At 42.6% G+C, this 25,816-nt stretch overlaps 2 protein-coding genes across 2 annotated transcripts in view; one reads left to right on the top strand and one right to left on the bottom strand.

Annotated features, from left to right (window-relative positions):
- The first annotated feature begins 1,656 nt into the window (after positions 1 to 1,656).
- On the top strand, positions 1,657 to 10,406 carry cfap300 (cilia and flagella associated protein 300). The gene is made up of 7 exons (XM_062410174.1): positions 1,657 to 1,973; positions 2,056 to 2,137; positions 2,791 to 2,860; positions 2,987 to 3,144; positions 9,303 to 9,475; positions 9,952 to 10,018; positions 10,121 to 10,406. Exons 1-7 carry the CDS (start codon positions 1,864 to 1,866, stop codon positions 10,250 to 10,252), a joined length of 792 nt encoding a protein of 263 aa, XP_062266158.1. The 5' UTR covers positions 1,657 to 1,863; the 3' UTR covers positions 10,253 to 10,406.
- Positions 10,407 to 15,951: 5,545 nt separating this feature from the next.
- The window catches only part of LOC133972936 (potassium voltage-gated channel subfamily KQT member 4), a 41,677-nt gene continuing 31,812 nt past the window's right edge, over positions 15,952 to 25,816 (bottom strand). Inside the window, exons 12-17 of the mRNA XM_062410562.1 lie at positions 25,418 to 25,647; positions 25,211 to 25,310; positions 20,112 to 20,243; positions 19,860 to 19,998; positions 19,071 to 19,276; positions 15,952 to 18,932 (exon numbers count right to left, since the gene is read on the bottom strand). Of these exons, the coding sequence (XP_062266546.1) occupies positions 19,073 to 19,276; positions 19,860 to 19,998; positions 20,112 to 20,243; positions 25,211 to 25,310; positions 25,418 to 25,647 (805 nt within the window). The 3' untranslated portion in view covers positions 15,952 to 18,932; positions 19,071 to 19,072. The remainder of the gene's footprint in view (positions 18,933 to 19,070; positions 19,277 to 19,859; positions 19,999 to 20,111; positions 20,244 to 25,210; positions 25,311 to 25,417; positions 25,648 to 25,816) is intronic.

Here is a 25,816-nt window from a genome sequence, read left to right on the forward strand (position 1 = left end):
GCTTCAGTTAATTGTTGGGATTTGGCCCCCCCTATAGGACCCCATCATGTATCATTATCATCATGTACCGTCACTATACCATGGTCTCACACTATCTATTATCTTCATGAGAATGTAAAGTTTAAAGAAAGTTCAACCTGTATTACTCAAATTATCTTAAATAGTGTGAATATGATAAAAGTGTTAAGTTGTTTACATTTTAATGTTGTCATCAGTCTTACATCATGATACAATCATTATTCAGGATAGAAGAGAGAGAACGGATCATTTTAACATCACCAACCTGCTACTTTAATCAATGCAAACAAGAAGAAGGGACTTAATTGCTCTAACACGTACAAAATACCTATTTACAGAAGCTCTCAATGACTAAAGCGGCTGAAGATTTGACGTAGGACATGACAGAGGTTTGAGGTTTGTCTGTATCGACCTAGGGGGACCAACGAACCCCCCTAATGATACAACGTCTCTCCCCATCACTCGTGTCATCAGCTGAGATGAAACCATTAGAGTTTTACCTGTAATCTTAACAGGATGGAGATTTTTATCATACAGTTTAAAACCTCATGCTCCCCGTCACAGTGTACAAAACCCTCATGGTTTTAAACCTGCCTTGTCTTATCTGAAGCGTCTTAATACCTAAAGTTTTACACAGATTTAAAGAGATGACACAAAGCGTTTTCAATATTATGACCTCAGGATGTCCCCCCACACCGGATATTCTCCCCTCACGGACACGATCAGGGCCGGGGCGTCCCGTAATGGAATGTGCATCAAACAGAACCCACATCCTGGACAATCCAAGAATGTTGGGAATGAGGCGGAATGAAATGAGTATTTGAGCCAGGAATAATAAAAACAAATATTTGTAGGAGTCTGTGGGGAGTTGGAGGAAGAACAAGAACAAGCTCACCATATGAGGCCTGTCATCCTGAACCGGTGAGATGCCTCAGCAGATTCCCTTTGGGTGGGATGGACACATAAATCATCTGTAAAATGGACAGTTCAAACTACGTTATTACATGTTTGACATTCACATGTGTAAGTTGTTAGAAATGAATAGACAGTCAAGTGAAGGTTTCAATGTAAGAAGGGATTTAAAGTTTGGACTATTATTATTATTATTTGTATTATTATGTGTGGAGTAATGCAATGCATGCACATGTATTATAATTATTATTATGTTTATTATTATTATTATGTAAACAATTGATAGATTTTAGAAATAACCACAAAAACGTGTTTACAAAGCAGTACATTGTCGCCCTCTGGTGGCCTATCTTTTATTTCATAGCATTTCTCAAATGCTATAAAGTGCTTCACAAATAAAAGACACACATGTACAAATACACAAAAATAACATAAGAACAAGTAGGAACACAGAATAAATATCCGTAACCCTAAACCTGATAATAATAAAAGAATAAAAACACTACATTTTAAGTGTGACCACCTATTACCATAATAAAAAGTAGCAATAAGTTAAACCGGTGAATGTAAGACGAAAAAACACTATGAAACAATAAAGGTATTAAAACAGTAATCTTCATATGGTAGTATCAGTAACGTCGCGTTAAAAAGACGTTGTAGCTCATGGAACCATCCCGGGGCCGTTTCCGGCGTCTGTTGCCAAGGTAACACCACGCGAATCTGAGATTAACCCTTTGACGCACAAGCTAAACTCCTTCTAATGCACGACGTGGGTCAAAAACGACCCGAATCCATTTCCTGTGTTATTAATGCATGGCTGGTGAGAACTCCTATCGTTGATTGGCCCGTGAGCGACAACCAAGCTTCTTCAAGTGGGTGAAGAGGAGACGCTGCTCACGGTTTGTCGTGAAGAAACAGTAAAAACAAATCAACATGGCAGAGGAGAAGTGTCCGTTTGAGCAAAGTTTTTCTTTTCGCCCTCTCCCCAACAAGACGTTCTTCTTCCTGCAGGACAAAGAGGTTTCAACGCTGATAATGAAATGGTAAATAAATGGAGCGAACCAGGAAACTATAATACATTCACTTTGTAACGTGCTGTTGATGAATGGATGTGTGTCCTTCCAGGTCCATGCAGGGAAGGATCTCAGCTCAGTCTTTCAGCTTTGATCAGAGCTTTCACGCTTACAACTGTGAACAGTTTGCACTGGTAAGATCCATTATATTATAAAATCACATACTTACTAAATGTATATGCTAGATATAAAAAAAAACATTGGCATGTATTAACACTGACTAATAGAACAGGATAGGTAACTGAAAACTATCCTTAACCATGTTAGTTGCTCAGATATTCTTCAATTAATCAATTTAACGTTTAAAAAATGAAACAATATGAACGTATTGAGTAACATTTTTGAAATGATGATGGATATTGATGCATGTAGAATTGATTTCGGATGTTTTTTCTTCCTCCTGCTCTTCCTCCAAAAGTGTCTTGTATTGCTTTGTAAAATAGTTTTTGCATTACACTGAAAACAGTTGAAATAAAATAAACCATAAATTATAGATTTCTCGGTGTAACGGATGAACAGCTGCAACATCTGGGCGATAAATTGATTAGTTCAGGGAAAGAAAATCAATCGGCGAGTCGATCTATAGTTATTGACCCGGTAAAGCTTGAAAATATGCTGCTTTTCTTTTTGATTGTGATCGTTACAGAAAAGGAAAGAGAGATTCACAAGGAAAATAATTGGATATTTTGACTTTTTCTTCTTGGAAATACTGAAGTCGAGAGTAAATTATTATTTTGAGTTGGTTTGGTTATATTTGAGTGCTCCTGATGTCTCTCTGTGATGGCAGGATTTCTTCAAAGACCCTGAGGTGGTATCCTGTCTGAAAAAGATGGAGGCCGGAGTCCAGGTGCCCCTCGGTATGCAACATCCCCCAGAATGCCTTTCATCACAGTTCATAGGAAATTGATGTCAACTGCCGGACGGTCAGAACCCTGTGGAATGTTTTTGACTTGTGTGTATGTGTGTGTGTGTGTGTTTTGTAGACAAGCCCGTGGTCTCTGTCCATGTGGAGGTGGTAGCATGCACCAAAGTCTCCATGGAGCTCTTTGACCCGATCTTCTCTTGTGGCATCCTGAGGCCCAATGGACACATAGTTAAATGTTTACACGAAGTCTACTCTGACTATGATGAACTCAGACAGGTGACTCTCTCTCTCTCTCTCTCTCTCTCTCTCTCTCTCTCTCTCTCTCTCTCTCTATCTCGCTGCAGCTTTCACAGACTTAAATCCTTTTCCCCTCCCATCCTCTGTCCCTGACTTGTTCTCTGTGTGTGTTTGTGCGTGTGTGTGTGTCTGCAAACTGCACAAGCAGCGCCATTCATTGTCTCCTGAATTTTTCCTCTACATTTGAATCTGAATTCAACTCTAATGTCCGATTGTGCAGGTGACACCCACTCCTGCATCAGGCCAGTTCAAAGCCGGAGGAGATTCACTTGAGTCCTCTTCACATTTCATTAACAGCTGAACATTATAACCAATCTCTTTGCAAACACATCCTTCTGTGTCCCTAAGAGAAGCAAAATAAGGTCATCAGATTAATATCAGCATCATAAAACCTTTAGTTTGTCAAATCTAGTAAAGCCATTGATGTGTCTCTTTAAAGCAACATGATCCAACTTTTTAACCTTAAAATAGCCCCCTGAAAATTAGATTGATGGTTCACTGACTTGGAATCGGCAGATAAAATGGGGCCACTTTCATTCCCACTCCTCGCCCCAGATGCCTGTCCGTGCTCTTACTTTGGTGAGTAAGTTTCGACCTTCAGTCAGATGACTGTAACTGACTGATAGTCGTAGCTTAAAAGGCCAGAATCAGTCCCAGCAAGTTCAAGAGTAATGCTGAGCTGTAGATTGGCTGAAGCGAGTGAAAAGTTACTAAAAGCAGCTTTTATCTGCAAAATTCAGTGTGGAATTTTTTTTAAATATTGACAATAGAATTGAACGGCAGCTCTTCTAGTTCAGGAAGCCGGGGATCATGGGTGAGCGTACACAGTCAGAGCTCCACTCAACACATTGATAGACATTGTTTTTTGTCTACATGGAAAAACAATCGCTCAGACACGGAGCACAACAATCAAATCGTGTGACTGCAGAGGGCGCTGTTGCTGAAGTTCTATGATGTTGCTTTAAATAATTTCATATATGTGCTTGTATATATAGTTTGGGGTTTGATCTACCTGCCAGCGCCCCCAAACTTTCGCTGTGTTTACTGCCTTCATGTCTGTCTCTGTCTACTCAGCCCCTAAACCTGTTCCTGCTGATATATCACCAAAACTAATAACAATATTCTCAAGTTAAATTAATTGAGAGTGTAGAGTAATGTTCAAGTCAGGGCCAGGCAGGGATGGCTCCATTCAGGCCCATTTTAAATACGCTCCAGTACCTACAGTACCTGCCAGGTGACCTCACTTCACTCATGATGTAACGAGACAAACTAAAGATGTCTGTAGGGTTCTAACTATTTCATACTGTAAAAAAAAATATGCGGTTATCAAGACAACATTGTGTTGATTTCTGCACTTCATCTTGACAGTATAGGGATTCCTGTAATATATTTGTAAAAAGTGTTATTGCTCCATGAGTGAGAAACTCACTGAAAGATCGTGACAAATTTCAAAACATAATTTTGATGCACTGTGGGCTCTGTGTTTATTTTATAGGTCAGACATGAGTCTAATCGGCAACATCAACCTTGCAACAAGGTAACAGGCCTTTAAAAAATGTTATAACTTTCTTCATCATCTTCTTTGGGCGAACTCGTCTTCTCTTAGGAGCCAATGGCATGTCGGGACTGGAGACACACTCACTGGGAAAGTTCTTCATGATCTTCCTTCGGGGGCTAATTTCAGCATCACCTTTGGTTATTTTTTTAGGGCAAGAGATTTTCTCACCACGACGACCTCTTGCCCTTTCAGGTGATGCCTCAGCCTTACTTGTGTCGGGAGATGAGTCGTATCTTTTTTTCACCCCTACTACACAAGTTTTATTGACCTTTGAGTTGCATCCTGCCGATGGGCGAACTCGTCCTCTCCTAGGGGCCGATGGCGTGTCGGGATTGGAGACACACTCACTGGGAATGTTCTTCATATGCTTCTTTAGGGGGCTCATTTCAGCATCACCTTTGGCTCGTTTGTCAGTGGAAGAGAATTTCTCACCACGACCACCTCTTGCCCTTTCAGGTGATGCCTCAGCCTTACTTGTGATAGCAGACGAGTCATATCTTTCTTTTACCCCTACTACACAAGTTTTATTGCCCTTTGCAATGCATCCTGCCAATCGGCGAACTCGTCTTCTCCCAGGGGCCGATGGCGTGTCAGGATTGGAGACACACTCACTAGGAAAGTGCTTCATGGTCAAGAAAGGATGTCGCAGAGCTTCGCTTGGGTCGATTCTTTTTTTTGCATCGAGATGCAACATCTGTTTCAGCAGGCTTAAAAAGGCCTGTGTGTCCTCATTTTCAGCCGCACCTGGGCGAGTCACCACAATGTCATCAAGACTGGCAAACTGCCCGGGCTTCTGAATCGTAGGGGATGCTGGGCTCCCCTTGCTGCTCTGCGAGGACTTTGTGCGTTTCCTTCCTGGTACTGCACACTCCTTGCAGCAGCAAAGTTCCTTCAGGCTCCACAATTGTTTTTTGGTATATTTTGTCTTTGTAAAAAACACATTGGTGTACCTTCCAGAATTCAGCAGGTTGTCATTGGGCTGACCATTTACCTGTACCAAGTTCTTCATGGCCTGATATTTGCAAGTCCCTAGTTTATACAGACATGTGCCGAGGTACAGGTAGGCCACAATGCATCCAAGAGCCCACATATCCATGGCCTCATTCAGAGGAAGTCCCAGCATGACTTCAGGGGCCCTGAAACCAATGATCTGGAAATTATGTCCAGTTTTCAATTCGGAGACCCGAGTAGCCATGCCAAAATCAATCAGCTTCACCTTTGAGGGCTGTCGCTGTTGATCCACCAACATTACGTTGTTTGGCTTTATGTCTGTATGCACCAGACCTAGGCTCTTCAGGGCAGTGAGTGACACCAACAGCTGCTTTGTGATTGCTTGAATCTCAGACAGAGGCCGCCCCTTGCCCCCGGACATTCCAAGCCAATCAAACAGAGTCTTATCCAGCTTTTCAAATTCCAGAAGAATTTGATTACAGTGTGTGTGATGCCCGTTGAACCTGACGAAGTTGTTCTTGTCTTGACCGATCTCCCGGAGTTCTTCAAGAATGTCCAGTTCCTTTTGGCCATCTGCTTTCGAGACAAACTTCAGAGCCACAATCTCCTTAGTGTCCATCTTTAAGCACTGTTGAACTATTCCAAAACTCCCGGAGCCCAGTTTGTCCAGTATGTAGAATGCATTGGATAATGCTGGCACACGAAGAACTTTGACGTCATCAGGTCTTTTCTTGTTGTTTGAATCCATTTTTGTTTTAGCCATTTTAGAGAGTGTAGTATAATGGAATATACTGCTATCTAAGCTAACAGGTGGCGACTACCTGCCTAATCAATCAAAGGCTTTTCTTAGGTTGCAAAGGCTTTTCTTTGATAAAAGCAATTACATTAATACATCAAAAAGAATAAACCCTTTATAAATGTCAACTGTTTTTTTTTTAAAGATCAGTTTATCACAGGTTAAAGACTTGTCTATGATCTAATGCACTGGTTCCCAACCTTTTTTTCAGTGATGTATTCCCTTTGAAAAAAAACCTCACCCGAGTACCCCCTAACCAGCGCAAAGCATCTTTGGTTGAAAAAAAGATGTAAAACACAGTGATGTGCCGTTGGTGTCTGATTTATTAAACTTTGTAACTTGAAACTTTCAAATTATAACTTCATCAAAGTGCATAACATTTCTCATTTGTAGTGGTCTCTCTTGAACAATTTGGAAATAAAAAGACATCAAAATAACCAAAGAAAGAATTAATTATCTCAATTATAAATAAAGATTTGTGCACATAAAAGTAATTTACAACTTACCAATGCCCTCTTTGCTTTTGCATTTACATTCCAGTGAGAACATTGTGCTTGTGCTTCACTGAGGATCTTTGTCAGTCTTGGTGGCAGTGAAGCAACTGCTGTGATCAAGCTCTTCTCCAGGCACAGTCTGTTTCTTTGCTTTCATTTGATAACAGTCATTGCAGAGAAGGAGGCCTCACATAAATATGTTGAGGCAAAGGGTCGTAGCTGCTCCAAAGCTTTTTGTCCAAGGTCAGGGTGCTCCTGCTTCACACACACCCAAAACTGTGCAAGTGTGGATGTGGCAAACTTCATCTGGAGGTCAAGGTCAGATGACACTTCCAGGAGTTTTTCCTGATTAGTGATGGGTAGCTTGCTTCTCACCTATGGTCATGAGGGCTGGGTGATGACCGAAAGGACGAGATCACGGGTACAAGCGGCCGAGATGAGTTTCTCAGAAGGGTGGCTGGCGTCTCCCTTAGGGATAGGGTGAGAAGCTCAGCCATCCGTGAGGAACTCGGATTAGAGCCGCTGCTCCTTTACTTAGAAAGGAGTCAGCTGAGGTGGGGAGGAGACCTCGGGGGAGACCCAGGACTAGGTGGAGAGATTATATCTCAACACTGGCCTGGGAACGGGAAGTCTGGGGCCCCCTGCTTGAGCTGCTCCCCCCGCGACCCGACCCCGGATAAGCGGATGAAAATGAGATGAGATGAGATGAGCTTGCGACCGTTTGCTTCGGACAAGAGAAATGGGTTTCTCACCCAATCCAGCTGTGCACATTTCTCCTCCATGTCAATGAAAATCTTGAATCAAGTTGGTCAAATGGCCCATTATGACCGACTTGACTGGAGCTCTGTCCACATCCTTATCCAATTATACACCTGTGGAAAGCAGGTGAAATCCCCTGTGCAGAGGCCCTTCTCCACAGCTCTGCTTTCTTCAAGAAGCCATCCACCTTGTCATACAGGTTTAAAATGCTGGAGTCCTTGCCCTGCAGAGACATATTCAGTTTGTTGAGTTTGCTGAATATATCCGCCAGATAGCACAGCTTTGCAAGCCAGTCTGTGTCCTGGAACAAGGTGGCATAGGGAGGTCTGGGCTCAATCAGAAAGGTGTGTACTTCAGATCGTAATTCCAACAGCCGGTTGAGTATTCTCCCTCGAGAGAGAGAGAGCCAGTGCACTTCTGGATGAAGCAGCAGTTGTGTGTGTTCAGCTCCCATGTTGTCACAGAGGCGGCGAAACAGGCTTGCATTACGTGGCCTTGACTTTATGAAGCTGATCACTTTCATGCTGTCGTTCAAACCGTCATGTAACACAGGGCTCATTTTCTTGGACGCCAATGCTTCCCTGTGTAAGACACAGTGAGTCCACTTCACGTCGTTTTTTTTTTTTTTTATGCGCGCTATGAGTTCTCTCGCGCAGCCAGTCATTGATGCTGTGGCGTCCGTGCAGATGCTGCTGCAGGATTTCCAGCTCATGTCGTTTTCACAGAAGAAGGAGTTGACAACATCAAAAATGTCCTCTTCTGTTGTTCTACCCTCCAAAGTTTTGCAGAATAATATGTGCTCATAAATGTCGTCAGTAGCGATGTACCTCACAAAAGCAACAAGTTGTGCATTTCCACTGACATCTGTGGATTCATCCAGCTGGAGTGAAAAAGGGTGGCTAAGTTTTCCCACAACTTGCTCGACAATATCTGTTCCCATTCTATCTACTCATTATTTAATCAGGAAGTCTGCCCACAGCAGATGTCCTACCTTTTTGATAATGACATGCACTGAATGATGTGAGGTGTCATGGTGCAGAGACTATTGGAAGGAAACCGTCCAATCGATAGTCTTCAAAATCTCAATCAGTTCCTCCACGTGTTTTAAATCCAGACTTTAATCTGGTTACATGATACAGGATTTATTTATCAGTTTAGTTTTGTCAGTTTAGAGTCTTTTAGAAAATGAACTGGTGGACTTTAGCCTCTTGAGACTGTTATCTTTGGTAATTATGTTAAAGCGTGTGATGTTACAGCACTTTGTTATTAGACAACGCTTCAGATGATCAGATACTACCGACACACACAGTACTAAAGTGATAACTAACAGACACGTTCAGTTGAAATGGTGCAGCTGGAGTGGTAAATCACTCGGTTGAAAATAACCAGCAGCTTCTTGGAACTCAAGAACTTTACACACAGAGTTAATGATGGATTTGTGAATAGCTGCAGCAGAAATCTTAAACATACACTTGTGCGTCTCACTCTCTCTCTCTCTCAACCGTCCATCCGTCTGTTGTCTCGTCTATGTTGAACCCTTTCACACGATGCCTGTGCTCATCATCCTCTGTTCCTCCAGATGCTGCGGGAGGAGGACAGCGAGCACTACTCCGCGGTCGGGGGGGAGGAGCGGGGAGAGTTTCTGTTTCGCCTCTTCAAGCACCTGTGTCTTGGGGGGGAGCTCTGTCAGTATGAAGACACCATCCAACCTTACATCAACACCACGAAGCAAGTGTACAAAGCTCTGATCAGGTAGAGTATGATACCACACTGTCATTATATCACGTTTCCTTACAACTCCATATGTAAACATATGAGATTTAGATTTGTTTGGCAAAATATTTTTGTATCTATAACATCTGTAACACCAGAGCATAAAGATAAACCCAACTAGAATATGTGTTATCATTTATCAAGTGTCCTATATGTATCTATAACCTTATTTGAAAATATATTTAAAAAATGTTAGTTGTATCACATGCTTTCTTATTTGAAATCTCTTTTACAAACATTTACAATATTACATCTTAAGTTTTTGTGTATCAACTAAATCAGGAAGTTTCTGTTATTTTTGCAAACAGGTCATCTGTTTGTTCTTCATATTGGGATTTCTTTGTAATATGAAAACTGTATTGGTATAAGTTTTGTAATTATTCTAATGTATAACAGTATAAAAGTATCTTGTCTGTGTAATTCATGATAAAAAAAGTTTATTGTTTGTTGTGTAGTGTTCAGAGGGATCCAGACACAAAGAGGGTCAGCGTTGTTTCCACGGTGATCAAAGTCAGAGCCTACGTACGTGTCCTGCTCAAGACATTTTAAAAACATCAACTATAACCTGAAATCAGTAAATATATTTTTTCACAGCTATAAAATACTATTATTTCTTCCTCACAGGATAAATCGGGGCGTTGTTTCCCCGGGACACGAGAGGAAGAGCAGACGTTTGCCTATTTGATTGTCGACCCCTATAAACGTCATGTGACCTTGTTCTGCCACTTCTACGGTGTTGGAAACTTTACACAGTGACCATGAAGAAATTGTCCCGTGGTCTGAATCTAACCTATCAATCACTTTCTGTTAAAGCTCTGCCATAAGTTAACTTTCCTTCTTTTTAGGAATTTTTAGGAATTCGAGAAGGGAACAAATTATTTGTTTATTGCAACTTATGTCAATAAATGTCTTTTAACCCGAATCTTGCTCTAAATAAATGTTTGTAAACTCAAAAAGGCAAAGAAAGAGTTGAAGATGACACAAGATCGTGATTTCTCCCTAATTTAAACAATGTTCAAGTAAACTTTCTTGACAAATTGGTTTAACCGTTTGTTTTTTTGCCGTCGGATTACAACAGCCGCAGTAGAACCGTGTGTAAAAGAAAAGCAAGACGCCAACATACAGTCAAAGAGCTTTATTGAAACAAATAAATTAATAAGTTAGTCAAGTGAGCTAATTTTATCCTCCGCAGATACACATCTTTGTATCTCTTTAAAAGATCAAACAGAGTTGTGCATTCGATTAGAAAATACTATAAGCGCCATATGTCATCAACCATGTAGCTACATCAATTGGAATTTGAAGACTTTGTTAGCTTAGCATTTTGCTTATTGCTTCGATCGGTTCTAGTTTTCGTTTTCCACAGCAGCTCCAACACCTAAGAGAGCAGTTAAAGGGCAACGAGCTGGAATGTCAAATGGCAGCAAGTCAGTGAACAATGGACGATGAGGACGTCAAGAACAGAGTGAAACGAGAAGACAGAACGTGCACATCTGAGTCATGCATAGAATTCAGTCACCTCGACAACCGATTACTGCTTCTCGTACTTGGTTTCCTAGACTAGTGCCCCCTAGCGGCCTCAGAGGTAGTTGTGTGGAAGCCATTCAGATCTACGTGACATGCTTTTTTACGAAAGGAGACATGCCTGCAGAGTTTCCTGCGGTGATAGAAATGCCCGTGCCTCCAGATCTGACAAATGTTCAAACACAGTAAGGACGTTGATGCTAGGTCCTGGGTTAGTTGCGATGATTCGCTAAACATACAGAAAATATTCTCCGAAAATAATAAAGTTCCTCATAAAAGGCGAACACCTCTAAAAACTATGTGTTCATAACAATTTGGATTATGTTTCTGTGGTGAAACAATTTGGTGAGTAGGTTTCGACCTTCAGTCAGATGACTGTAACTGACTGATAGTCGTAGCTTAAATGGCCAGAATCATTCCCAGCAAGGTCAACAGTAATGCTGAGCTGTAGATTGGCTGCAGCGAGTGAGAAGTTACTGAAAGCAGCTTTTATCTGCAATATTCTGTGTGGACATTTTTTTTAATATTGACAATGGAATTGAACGGCAGCTCTTCTGGTTCAGGAAGCCGGGGATCATGGGTGAGCGTACACAGTCAGAGCTCCACTCAACACATTGATAGACATTGTTTTTTCTCTACATGGAAAAACAATCGCTCAGACACGGAGCACAATAATCATATCGTGTGACTGCAGAGGGCGCTGTTGCTGAAGTTCTATGGTGTTGCTTTAAATAATTTCATATATGTGCTTGTATATGGTCCCAGGAGTTATCCTCTTCAACAGCACAGAGAGAAAGATGGGGCTGTATGTCAGAATGAAAGTTTGGGGTTTGCTCTACCTGCCAGCGCTCCCAAACTTTCGCTGTGTTTACTGCCTTCATGTCTGTCTCTGTCTACTCAGCCTCTCAACCTGTTCCTTCTGATATATCACCAAAATCTAATAACAACATTCTCAAGTTAAATTAATTGAGAGTGTAGAGTAGTGTTCAAGTCAGGGCCAGGCAGGGATGGCTCCATTCAGGCCCATTTTAAATACGCTCCAGTACCTACAGTACCTGCCAGGTGACCTCACTTCACTCATGATGTAACGAGACAAACTAAAGATGTCTGTAGGGTTCTAACTATTTCATACTGTAAAAAAAAATATGCGGTTATCAAGATAACATTGTGTTGATTTCTGCACTTCATCTTGACAGTATAGGGATTCCTGTAATATATTTGTAAAAAGTTGTATTGCTCCATGAGTGAGAAACTCACTGAAAGATCGTGACAAATTTCAAAACATCATTTTGATGCACTGTGGGCTCTGTGTTTATTTTATAGGTCAGGCATGAGTCTAATCGGCAACATCAACCTTGCAACAAGGTAACAGGCCTTTAAAAAATGTTATAACTTTCTTCATCATCTTCTTTGGGCGAACTCGTCTTCTCTTAGGGGCCAATGGCATGTCGAGACTGGAGACACACTCACTGGGAAAGTTCTTCATGATCTTCCTTCGGGGGCTAATTTCAGCATCACCTTTGGTTATTTTTTTAGGGCAAGAGATTTTATCACCACGACGACCTCTTGCCCTTTCAGGTGATGCCTCAGCCTTACTTGTGTCGGGAGATGGGTCGTATTTTTTTTTCACCCCTACTACACAAGTTTTATTGACCTTTGAGTTGCATCCTGCCGATGGGCGAACTCGTCCTCTCCTAGGGGCCGATGGCGTGTCGGGATTGGAGACACACTCACTGGGAAAGTTCTTCATATGCTTCTTACGGGCGCTCATTTCAGCATCACCTTTGGCTCTTTTGTCAGTGGAAGAGAATTTCTCACCACGACCACCTCTTGCCCTTTCAGGTGATGCCTCAGCCTTACTTGTGATAGCAGACGAGTCATATCTTTCATTTACCCCTACTACACAAGTTGTATTGCCCTTTGCAATGCATCCTGCCAATCGGTGAACTCGTCTTCTCCCAGGGGCCGATGGCGTGTCAGGATTGGAGACACACTCACTAGGAAAGTGCTTCATGGTCAAGAAAGGATGTCGCAGAGCTTCGCTTGGGTCGATTCTTTTTTTTGCATCGAGATGCAACATCTGTTTCAGCAGGCTTAAAAAGGCCTGCGTGTCCTCATTTTCAGCCGCACCTGGGCGAGTCACCACAATGTCATCAAGACTGGCAAACTTCCCGGGCTTCTGAAACGTAGAGGATGCTGGGCTCCCCTTGCTGCTCTGGGAGGACTTTGTGCGTTTCCCTCCTGGTACTGCACACTCCTTGCAGCGGCAAAGTTCCTTCAGGCTCCACAATTGTTTTTTGGTGTATTTTGTCTTTGTAAAAAACACATTGGTGTACCTTCCAGAATTCAGCAGGTTGTCATTGGGCTGACCATTTATCTGTACCAAGTTCTTCATGGCCTGATATTTGCAAGTCCCTAGTTTATACAGACATGTGCCGAGGTACAGGTAGGCCACAATGCAACCAAGAGCCCACATATCCATGGCCTCATTCAGAGGAAGTCCCAGCATGACTTCAGGGGCCCTGAAACCAATGATCTGGAAATTATGTCCAGTTTTCAATTCGGAGACCCGAGTAGCCATGCCAAAATCAATCAGCTTCACCTTTGAAGGCTGTCGCTGTTGATCCACCAACATTACGTTGTTTGGCTTTATGTCTGTATGGACCAGACCTAGGCTCTTCAGGGCAGTGAGTGACACCAACAGCTGCTTTGTGATTGCTTGAATCTCAGACAGAGGCCGCCCCTTGCCCCCGGACATTCCAAGCCAATCAAACAGAGTCTTATCCAGCTTTTCAAATTCCAGAAGAATTTGATCACAGTGTGTGTGATGCCCGTTGAACCTGACGAAGTTGTTCTTGTCTTGACCGATCTCCCGGAGTTTTTCCAGAATATCCAGTTCCTTTTGGCCTTCTGCTTTCGAGACAAACTTCAGAGCCACAATCTCCTTAGTGTCCATCTTTAAGCACTGTTGAACTATTCCAAAACTCCCAGAGCCCAGTTTGTCCAGTATGCAGAATGCATTGGATAATGCTGGCATATGAAGAAGTTTGACGTCATCAGGTCTTTTCTTGTTGTTTGAATCCATTATTGTTTTAGCCATTTTAGAGAGTGTATTGGCCGGTTCCAACCAACAACAAATAGTATGAATGGAATATACTGCTATCTAAGCTAACAGGTGGCGACTACCTGCCTAATCAGTCAAAGGCTTTTCTTAGGTTGCAAAGACTTTTCTTTGATATAAGCGATTACATTAATACATCATAAAGAATAAACCCTTTATAAATGTTAATTGTTCTTTTTTAAAGATCAGTTTATCAGAGGTTAAAGACTTGTCTATGATCTAAAGCACAGGTTCTCAACTTTTTTTTAGTGATGTACCCCCTTTGAAAAAAAACTCACCCGAGTACCCCCTAACCAGCGCAAAGCATGTTTAGTTAAAAAAGGAGTAAAACACAGTGCTGTGCTGTTAGTGTCTGATTTATTAAACTTTGTAACTAGAAACTTTCAAATTACAACTTCATAAAAGTGCATAACATTTCTCATTTGTAGTGGTCTCTCTTGAACAATTTGAAAATAAAAAGATATCAATATAACCAAAGAAAGAAATAATTATCTCAATTATAAATAGAGATTTGTGCACATAAAAAGAATTATCAACTTAAAGTGCCCTCTTTCTTGATTATGACAAAGATCTGTTCTCAAACTGAACATATGAACTTAATTTTTAACACCATTCTTCACAAAAAATCATTATCTCAATTATGAATAAAGATTTGCGCACATAAAAGTAATTTACAACTTACCAATGCCCTCTTTGCTTTTGCATTTACATTTCAGTGAGAACCTTGTGCTTGTGCTTCACTGAGGATCTTTGTCAGTCTTGGTGGCAGGGAAGCAACTGCTGTGATCAAGCTCTTCTCCAGGCACAGTCTGTTTCTTTGCTTTGTTTTGATAAGCAGAGAAGGAGGCCTCACATAAATATGTTGAGGCAAAGGTTAGTAGCTGCTCCAAAGCTTTTTTTTCAAATATATTTAAAAAACATTAGTTGTATCACATGCTTTCTTATTTGAAATCTCTTTTACAAACATTTACAATATAACATCTTAAGTTTTTGTGTATCAACTAAATCAGGACGTTTCTGTCATTTTTGCAAACAGGTCATCTGTTTGTTCTTCATATTGTGATTTCTTTGTAATATGAAAACTGTATTGGTATAAGTTTTGTAATTATTCTAATAGTATAACAGTATAAAAGTATCTTGTCTGTGTAATTCATGATAAAAAAAAGTTTATTGTTTGTTGTGTAGCGTTCAGAGGGATCCAGACACAAAGAGGGTCCGCGTTGTTTCCACGGTGATCAAAGTCAGCACCTACGTACATACGTGTCCTGCTCAAGACATTTTACAAACATCATTAATAACCTGAAATCAGTAAACATCTTTTTCTTCAGCTATAAAACACTGTTATTTCTCCCTCACAGGATAAACCGGGGCGTTGTTTCCCTGGTACACGAGAGGAGGAGCAGACGTTTGCCTATTTGATTGTCGACCCCTATAAACGTCATGTGACTTTTTTCTGCCACTTCTACGGTGTTGGAAACTTTACACAGTGACCATGAAGAAATTGTCCCGTGTTCTGAATCTAAACTGTCAATCACTTTCTGTAAAAGGTCTGCCATCAGCTAACTTTCCTTTTTTAGGATTCGAGTTACACAGGGGAAGAAATGATTTGTTTATTGTAACTTAGGTCAATAAATGTCTTTTAACCCAAATCTTGCTCTAAATAAATGTTTGTAAACTCAAATAGGCAAAGAAAGAGTTGAAGATTAAACAGGTAAACTTTCTTGGCAAATTATTTACCCGTTTTTTTTTTGTCATCGGATTTCAACACCCGCAGTAGAACTGTGTGTCAAAGAAAAGCGAGAAGCCAACATACAGTCAAAGAGCTTTATTGAAACAAATAAATTAATAAGTTAGTCAAGTGAGCTAATTTTATCCTCCGCAGATACACTTCTTTGTATCTCTTTAAAAGATCAAACAGAGGTGTGCATTCGATTAGAAAATACTATAAGCGCCATATCTCATCAACCATGTAGCTACATCAATTGGAATTGGAAGACTTTGTTAGCTTAGCATTTTGCTTATTGCTTCGATCGGTTCTAGTTTTCGTTTTCCACAGCAGCTCCAACACCTAAGAGAGCAGTTAAAGGGCAACGAGCTGGAATGTCAAATGGCAGCAAGTCAGTGAACAATGGACGATGAGGACGTCAAGAACAGAGTGAAACGAGAAGACAGAACGTGCACATCTGAGTCATGCATAGAATTCAGTCACCTCGACAACCGATTACTGCTTCTCGTACTTGGTTTCCTAGACTAGTGCCCCCTAGTGGCCTCAGAGGTAGTTGTGTGGAAGCCACTCGGTTCTACGTGACATGCTTTTTTACGAAAGGAGACATGCCTGCAGAGTTTCCTGCGGTGATAGAAATGCCCGTGCCTCCAGATCTGACAAATGTTCAAACACAGTAAGGACGTCGATGCTAGGTCCTGGGTTAGTTGCGATGATTCGCTAAACATACAGTAAATATTCTGTTCCTCATAAAAGGCGAACACCTCTAAAAACTGTGTTCATAACAATTTGGATTGTGTTTCTGTGGTGAAACATTTCCTTTGCAAAAACAAACCAGCATGACCATCCTCACGAGGATGATATCTCAATGAAACATTTTTGTCCTGGAGGCAGCAGTGATATTTTACGATTGAGATCAAAAGCGGCAACATATCAGTTACAGAACAAGGACAAAGAAGGCACAAGTCATTTTCTTTCATGTCTTGACTCAAGACTTTACAGAAGACATCCTCAATTATTACTTGTTTTCTAATACTGGGGCCATAACTAACAACGACATGCAATACAGTGGACTCACGTACATTTTTTAAAAAGCTGGACATTCCAGGTGACGATGAAGTGACAGTGTGACGACGCCTCTAACAACGAGGCACCTCTTATCGTTTAGGCCAAAGAATGAAACCACGTACCTAATGTTTCTATTCAAAGCGAACGGAAAAGACTTGAAGATAAAGAGAGAGCACTAGATCCTAAAGAGATCGAGCGATGAAGTACATTCACTGTTTGAAGTCTGAGCTTGTGGAGCACCTGAGTCAACTGGCTTGACTGAAATAAACAAAACACCTTCGGGAACAAAAAGTGTTTTCACTGGCCAAATACAGTATGAGTGAATGTTTTCTTATTTGAATCTTACAAAACCAAAAAGGAGCTTTTGTGAGTCTTGTGTGAACCCTGATCCGCTGCGTGCCACAGTTTTGTCATCCATGATTTAACAAAGGCTAGATTTATTTAGAGATCGTATCCAACCGAATTTAAATATGTTAAATTAATCCCCTACATTCACTTTATCAAACACAAAAAAATCATTTAAAAAATATTTGCTATTGTAGGTTACACAGAAATAAGTGCATGAACATAATAACATCGGGGAAATCAAAACAAAATGATGATTTTATCCATAAAATGTGTTAGTATCAAGTGCCAAAGTACTTAGGGCAAAGAAATTGTCTTCATTTCGTGTGTCTCCAGTTTTGTCCACGAGCACAGAGCATTGTCTGTGCGTCAAACATCTCCGAGGAAGAAAAGACAGAAGACAGTACAGGGGCTTGGCACTGACAGTAACACCTCTAAGTGATGGCTGGAGCTCAACCCTGCTGCACGCCGTCTGCTCGTACTGAAGCTCGAACCGTTTCCTAAGACATGAGGGTTCATGAGGTTAAAGGCCTGGAATTCACATGTCAGACCCAAACACTTTAAAGGTTGTTCGCTCTACGAAAACTGGCCGTAATGTTTCTGCAAGTGCATGCAGCAGGTGAGACGGATCCTCCAGTGAGACGGGGGGTGCAGGACGAATGGCCGCCTGAACCTGTGACGTGAGAAAACCTGACCTGAGGCTCGATGTGAAGGAAAAAGGGTCAGACATCGGAAAATTCTGACTGAGGATCGGTGAGGCTTTATCTACGGGACTCATCGGAGTGGAACATGCATGTTTGGAGGGTGGGCTGCAAGACAGAGAGCTTTACAAGGCATGTCATAAAAACAAACTCTGGTTACGGGAGCACTTAAAGAGGAACAGAAGCCTTTTAAAACTTTGCAGAGGAGGCATTTTAGAGCCATTAAAGGACATTTTGGCTCCATTAAATCCTCCCGTGAATGCGAGCAAAACATCTTTTTTGCAAGTGGGCTTGTAGGAGACAGAATTCCGTCGAGGATGAATGAAGGTCAACGCAAACTGTACACGTGAGTCAATCCAACACATTCTCCCAGCTGTTTTTGTGTGACAGGTTTGGTTGATGAAAGCAGGGTTTGCTCATTTAAAACTCCATCGTCTGGGTGGAGAGGGCAACCATGGAGGTTTGGTGCTTTGGCGAGGGGGCTCTCTGGCCAGTCTGCCCGTCCAAGGGAGCAGATCCTTTCTCTGTAGACAGCTCTTTTAATAATACATTTGGTGTGAATGGAAAATGTACAGGTCGTACCCATCACAGTATTGGGAGGTCATCCTGTGGCACTCCAACACACTCGCAGCAAAGTCAGCAACGTCTCGGTCAGTGGATTCAAGCGGCCAACACAGAAAAAGAAAATCTGAAATGTTGTGCGAGAGAAAGAGAGAGAGACTTCTCCAAAGAATTACAAAACTTCAAAGCTCAAAGTCGGGTTATCTACAGATGAAGCTTTGAAGTCGGCGTCGATAGAAAGCATGAGCTGAGCGGGGGAGGAAAGTGGTTCAGTAGTCAAGTATCATCGTTCACGTGCTCCCCTCCGTTTCTCCATCCTCGTCGAGTGGGTTGAGAGGAGGTTCCGGTGAGCAGCTTTGGCGGAGGCCACGTGGAGGCCTCTGTCTGGATCAGCTGTGGAAACACATTCGCTTTAAAGACAACAGATGAGGATTGTGGATTTGAGAAACGGGAGAATGTCGGCGGGCTGCTCAGAGTGAGGACTCAGCCGAAGGAGGATGTGCTGTGGAGGACTGTGTGTGTGCAGCTCACTGTCATTCCAAGTTGCCGGTATCGGACCGTGAGATGTTGAGCGTGGAGGCGGAGGGGAAGAGGTCTCTTTGGTCCGTGGGGCTCTGGTAGTCTGAGGTGAGGTCGGGGTCCAGGAGGGAGGACAGGGTGAAGTTGGACGAGCCTTTCTTTAGGCACTGGGTGTAGAAATTGAGCAGGAGGTCCAGCTTGTTCTCTATGGACTGAACCTGAGGAAACACACAAATGGAAAAATACCTTTGCACAATTTGTATCATTGTTACACTGCATCATCAAGATCTGTGTGTCCTTTGTGTTCATGATGGTCTCTTGAATCTTAGATCCTTTTTTTACTTTCTGTAAGCGTATCACAAATAAAAATTGAATCATTCCAGTGTGTAAATTTCTTTTATTATTTCCAAAACTTGAGAAATTGTAGTAGCTTTACTTTGCTATGTCCTATCACTGTTTCTGATCAAATGGACAATGCGTCTTAATGGTTTCATGTATTGACGAAGCTTAGTACATCTTATCACTCTAGGAAAAAAAAATCCTCAGCCATTAGTTGTCAGCGTCTCGTGGGAGCTGTGAAAAAGATGGAGCGAGGAAAGAAAATCCATAGACTAATTGGAACAGACATCAAAATGACTTCCTCGGTTTATTGCACTTCCTGTACACTTATATGCTGTATGGCAGCTTTTCATTAAATTCACCAGCGTAATAGTGATCCACCTGGATTTTATCAATAGCTCATATGATACAGAAAACACAGTTCCACAAATGGGGTATAAATCAAAGTACCCCCTCTATTACCTGTTTCTCCACTTTGACTACACGTCCCATCATGCTTAGCTCGTCCAGTGGATCCAGTTCTGGCGGGGTCTTCTCTCCTTTCTCTGGGCGTGTCTTCTTGTCGGTCTGAACGGCTCCTCGTCCAATTATCTGGTCCACCCTTTCTCACAAACACCATCAATTATATTCATTTGTTTTATTTTCAGTTAACTGCTCGATGTGAACAGGATAACTGTTTATCCCTGCTCCCAGTCTGAAATGTGGGAAACCCACCTCATCTGCAGACTCTTGATGCGGCCCAGCATGTCCAGGTGTCCCGCAGAGTACTGCTCTATGACGTCCTTCACATCATACGGACGCAGCGTCTCCTTGAACTTCCTCTTGGCCACGAGGAACTTCAAGATCCTACACGTGCCCGAAGAAACAAACCCCACATCACACAAGCACGTACACATGGACATCCGGTAAACCTTTGTGAAAATGCAGGGCCATCTATCAAAGGATGGGATCCACCCTGAGAATAACTAGATTAATTACAGTAAGAGTGACCTTATCATTCACATACAGCCCCATAAAGAGAGCAGTGCAGCCCCTCTTACCAAACCATGCGTGTATATTGTGATGATGACAACATCTTCCAGAGACATTTGCTTATCAGGACTTGCTGTTTCAGCAATTAACACAGACCCACCAACAGGATTAAGACGCACACACACACACACTGTCAGAAGCTTCGCCCCGATTCTCCTCTTTTGTCAGTGTGACAAATGCCGTGTTGGAGCCACTGGTGGACCATAGCTGCTCCCACTCCCACTGCACACAGCTCATCATCGCTACACACATCCCTCTCTCACACACTGAGGAATGTGGACCCAGCACCACTGTATTCGCTGAACACATACCTGTAAATATCGCTGTGGTTGCAGCGTCATGCTGTGTGTGTTTGTGTGTCTGGCCTTTTATGTTGGTTGGGTCATTCAATTCCTTTCTTAACATTTATTCGATAGCCACCTCAGAGATGCCTCAATATACACACACACCTGAGCTGTCATCTCATCCTGTGATGGATTGAAGGACGAGTCACTCCGGGAGGGATTGAGGAAACCCTATCTCCCGCAGCCAGATGACTAAACCCACCATAATAGTCCCAGTTGCCCTCACAGGAGGAAGAAAGGGATCACATCAAAGGTCTGGGGAAGTGAAAGATCACAGCCGCTCAGCTTTTTCCAGAAAACGCCACACACATACCCGTGTAAAAAAACCACACACGTGCACAAAAACAAAGATACAATGCCACAAATGCATTGCATCTCAGTCAGAGGGACACACACACACACACACTACAGTAACACAAGTGCACACGAGCTAAACAGGAACAGGTGAAATCTGAACTTGCGAGAGGGGTCATTTTCTGAAATAACCACGGTAACCTTTGTCCGGGCCTGCAGCGCTTGCATTAACCGCAGCCGCACACACACACACACAAACACGTGCTGCACACCGATTTGTTTAGCGGCCAGGTGCAACTGCGGCAAGGAAGAAGAGAAGGTGCAAGCGAAGGAGAAGAGGAGCGAGAGGAGGAGGAGTGCCCCACAGCTGGTGTTGCAGCAGCTGTCAGCGCCCTCTTCCCCCTAACACAGCACTCCTGTTTCTTGATGACTCCTACGCCTGGGGTATTTCGCGGCCTTTTTCTTATTTTGCAGGTAGATGCATTTTTTTTCTCATGTGCAGGTAAAGAAAAGAAAAAAAAGCAGGGGCGCTTTTGAATTGGTTCCTCCAAGGGTTTCCTCAAAATGCTGACTCTTTCTCAGTCGATGAAATGTCTTTTATTATACGTGGTCAGGTCTACTGTCAGAAAACGGTACAGGTGCAATAAGAGGTACAGTACAGCTGGCCCTGCTCACAGAAAGGTATTATACCTTCCTAACAATCGGAAGAGGAGACGTATACAAACTCAGCGGCGATCGGAGGCACAGGAAGTGTCACCTGTGTCCCAAAATGCTGGCACAGCTAGGGCAAATATTTTTTGCAGCTCAGCAAAGGTAGATCACAGATAGTCTCCGGTGGGAGGGTTTTAACCGAGACCTAAAGATGTCACTGTTATGCTGACACATTTCCCGAGGAGGCCAAGTGGGGCGAGCCACTGCAGGGACGACTCCGATTCACAAGTGCACAAAAAGTTAGTGCACGAGCTGCAGTATGTGTGTTCAATCATTCTTACAGAAATATACTGAGTAAACATTATACAGGTTTAAAAATATTACAGCTGAAACGCACACAAAAAATAACTGATGACGAAAGATCAAATGGATATATATAGTAAGCATGTGCAAACTATTTTTATTTATTTAATAGAGTAGGCACTTCACCTGAGACTGCAAATGAGCAAAAAACTGGAGCTATACGCAGTAATGGATTTTTCCATGTGAGGAGTCACAGTAGTTTCCCCCTCCTCTCCTTCTTCTCCTCCTTTACCTCCCTCTACTCCCCCCATCTATACATAAACAGAACACCGTATGCATTTATTCAGACACCCCGGAACGGATAATGCATCTCTCTAAAGTGAAACCTCAGCACTAAGGCCTCCTGCAAATCCCTGTGATTCCAGTGCGTCAGTCGTGAACCTTATAAGAAACCGCGTGAGCACGTGCGTGTGCAAGCACCTGCTGTGAGCATACCTGCGCTCTCTATCGGAAGTCCCTCTCCTCCATTGTCTGCGGCACGGAGCAGCTGAGGTCAGAGCTATCTGCTGAGTCAAGTGCAAATCCGAGGAGGGATCATATCATACCCAATCAGTGGGCTAGCAATATCAAGCAGTAATACATCATGCTGCATCTCGGGAACGAAAAACCTCCTCCTGCTGTTCGTCCGCTGAGGAGGAACCTTCAGTTTGTTCACAAAGCACCTGCTTCAGACAACTGACACCGACAATGTGCTCGAATGGACGGACTACATTTATGCTTTAACCCAAAGAGAATTGCTATCTGCCTCTCAATTAACCAATCACTCCATGATAGGAGGAGAGCCTCCAAACGTTAGGCCTTGGAGGCTTCAACATGCAATAACTGTGATGAATGGACGATTGCCTGAGACACATGAGCAGCTGCTGCTTAAAGAGATAGTTTTCCCCAAAAATTCCCTCATTATCTACTCACCCATGTGCTGATGGGGGGGGGGGGGGGGGGGGGTGAAGTGTCCACAAAACACTTCTGGAGTTTCAGGGGGAAAACAGCGTTGTTACCAAATCCGATATAAGTGAAGTAACTGGTGACCACTCTTCAAACATAAGAAGGAAAAAAGGTAAAGTTCTCACTGATGTCGTCACATGTCCCTCGGGGCAAGAGCGTGGAGGCGCGAGGTTGTGCGCTCGAACACGCAGGAGGAGGATCACAGTGGACATTTAGGCTGAAAACTTTTCGAGTCGAGTTTGAATGTCGGGGCTTACGGACACGTGGATGATGCCACAGGAGCAGTATGGAGGACCTTTTTTACATTTGAAGAATTGGTCACCAGTTAGATCAATTGTATTGGAATTGGCGGCAACGCAGTTTACCACTGAAACTCCAAAAGTGTTTTGTGGACTCATTCACTTCACCCACCCCTCCATCGGCACAGTGGTGAGTAGATGAGTGCATTTTTATTTTGTGGAAGAACTATTCCTTTAAGAGACTTAAAGTTAAATAACACATTTTTACATGTCACTAAATTGTATTAGTTTATGATATCAGCATCTGGTGATGTAACATACAGCTTGAAAATCAGCAACAATTCAAAATTCTAATAGTAAATCTGTAATTTAATACACGATCGAGTGCATAGAGTGGGTAGAATCAAGAGTAGCTATAAAAAGAAACACTACAGCTTTTATAAGAAGGAAATAAAATTCAGAAATGGAGGTTTGTTAAAAGAGAGAAGTTTTTATTCTTTTTTTGTAATTTTTTCTTCATGATCAGTGAGGAACGCTGTGTGTGTGTGTGTGTTTGTGTGTGTGTGTGTGTGTGTGTGTGTGTGTGTGTGTGTAATTACACGACTATGATTAATTACGAATTCATTCATAATCATGTTGTAGTTTTGACAATAGAGTATTTCTTCAGTCTCTCTCACACACACACACACACACACACACACACACACACACACACACACACACACACACACACTATGAATGCAACCACCTTGTTTACATGAGCAGCATCTTTGCTTCATTGGAGAAATGCAGGAAGAACCAGCCCCTTTAATTTAAAGAGCCACAGCACATCCTGTGTAAGGACGTCTGACACTGACACTGTACTATAGGAACATTCAAGCTTACAGTCGATGAACAACACAAAGAGATTACACAGTGAAAGCAATTAACATCAATGCTCTCAGGCCATTAGTACAGTTGTCCTTATCCAAACTGTACAATATCACATGTCTCCACTCTCCACACAGCCCGATTGTACTGCTACCATCCATCTGTTTGATATGTCTGTTTGTGCGTGTGCTCCCTAAAAGGCCAACCTATCACGCCTCCCTACACATGACCTGCCTGAAAGAGCTCGGCTTGCTGAGTGACAAGGTCGCCGGAGGGGAGTAGCGCTTCCTGCAGCAGGGCTCAGTTACCTCTCCTAAGTGGACATTTCTACTCTGTCAGCTGAATCTGCACACGCCAGCACCTAAATGGAGGAGCAGTATGTGCGCCCATTAATAGCATGATCTGAAAACGCACGCACGGGGGTTGTTTGTGTGACCAAAGTGACCTTAATCCATCATTGACCAGCGGTTTACTCAGGGAGGTCGTGATGTGTGGAGCTCACAAAAAGAAGTAAGGTTTTTTACAACTGAGTGTAGTTTCTCTTTTCAGAGCCAGAACATTCCAGACACCGGAAAATTCCATCTCCGCATTTGATGTCAATGACTTTATAATAACTTAGAAATATGCTAATACTAATCGACGTGTCTTTTAATACAATGGTGAATTTTTTGTTGGCAATCTCCAACCCTCCTAATTAGCATTTATAAACATGATAGAAATATTTAATAAAGTGTTTATAAAACATTACATTGTATACAAATATATGGGAACTCAAATTATTTTACTGTTCAGTTTTTTAAAATACATGCTTTTACAGCTCTGTTATATTGTCGCTGAATGAGCCGACTGAGATCAGCTGGAACAGAAAAATGTGTTTCCCTCGGGATTAATCAATTCAGGATTTTGGAACAGACACAATTTTGTTGTCAGTGTTACGGGATGGGACCATCAAAGGTTTATAGAATTATCTCTATATGTGTTCAGTATTTCTACTGTACTACTTCTGTTTTCTCTTGCGTACAGTATAATTCCTTCCACTACTGGTGACTAATGTGCAGTTGATGGCTGGACTCACCTGAGAGCTCGTATAAGCGTCTTCACGGCCGGGATGACCTCCTCCATTGCAACGTCACAATACGGTTTGTCTTCCACGCTGTCCTCCCCGACCCCCTCCACTGGAACAAGGACATTCAAAGACATTATTATCCAGCAGACGTGCCTGTGATTGTTAATAAAAAAGGCTTGATGTGTGTGTGTGTGTGTGTGGGTTTGTGTTGCCCACCATCAGCAGGAGGTCGTGGTTTGAGGCGAAGTGAGGTGCGGAAGCGTGTGCGATCATTAAAGCTCCAGCTTTTCTGCACCTTCCCCGGACTGGTGGCCTCGGGCACGTTCTCCTGGCTGGGGGAGCGACGCACCCCGGAGCCCGGGGGCAGCGGCGACGCCTTGTTCCGACTATTTGTGGACGACCGAGAATTGTTCATTCTCATACGATCCCGGAAGCCCATTTTACTGCTGACAGTGAAAATAAAACAGTCAACCGTCCGTGAGCAGACTATGGTTTTCGGATCATGACAGCCACCAAGATTTTTCTCAATGTCCATGCCTTTGCCCTTGATGAAAAGCTAAACTGTGTTGTCCTGGGACTTTATGGAGGCAGCAGAAGTACAGCCTGAGCTTGTTA

This window comes from Platichthys flesus, chromosome 17, assembly GCF_949316205.1.
Source record: "Platichthys flesus chromosome 17, fPlaFle2.1, whole genome shotgun sequence".
In the NCBI taxonomy this organism is placed as follows: Eukaryota; Metazoa; Chordata; class Actinopteri; order Pleuronectiformes; family Pleuronectidae; genus Platichthys; species Platichthys flesus.

Coding starts and splice junctions, on each gene's coding strand:
- cfap300 (XM_062410174.1), top strand. CDS start 1,864: ATGGCAGAGGAGAAGTGTCCGTTTGAGCAAAGTTTTTCTTTTCGCCCT. Junction 1,974..2,055: donor TCAACGCTGATAATGAAATG/GTAAATAAATGG, acceptor GTGTCCTTCCAG/GTCCATGCAGGGAAGGATCT. Junction 3,145..9,302: donor ACTATGATGAACTCAGACAG/GTGACTCTCTCT, acceptor CTGTTCCTCCAG/ATGCTGCGGGAGGAGGACAG.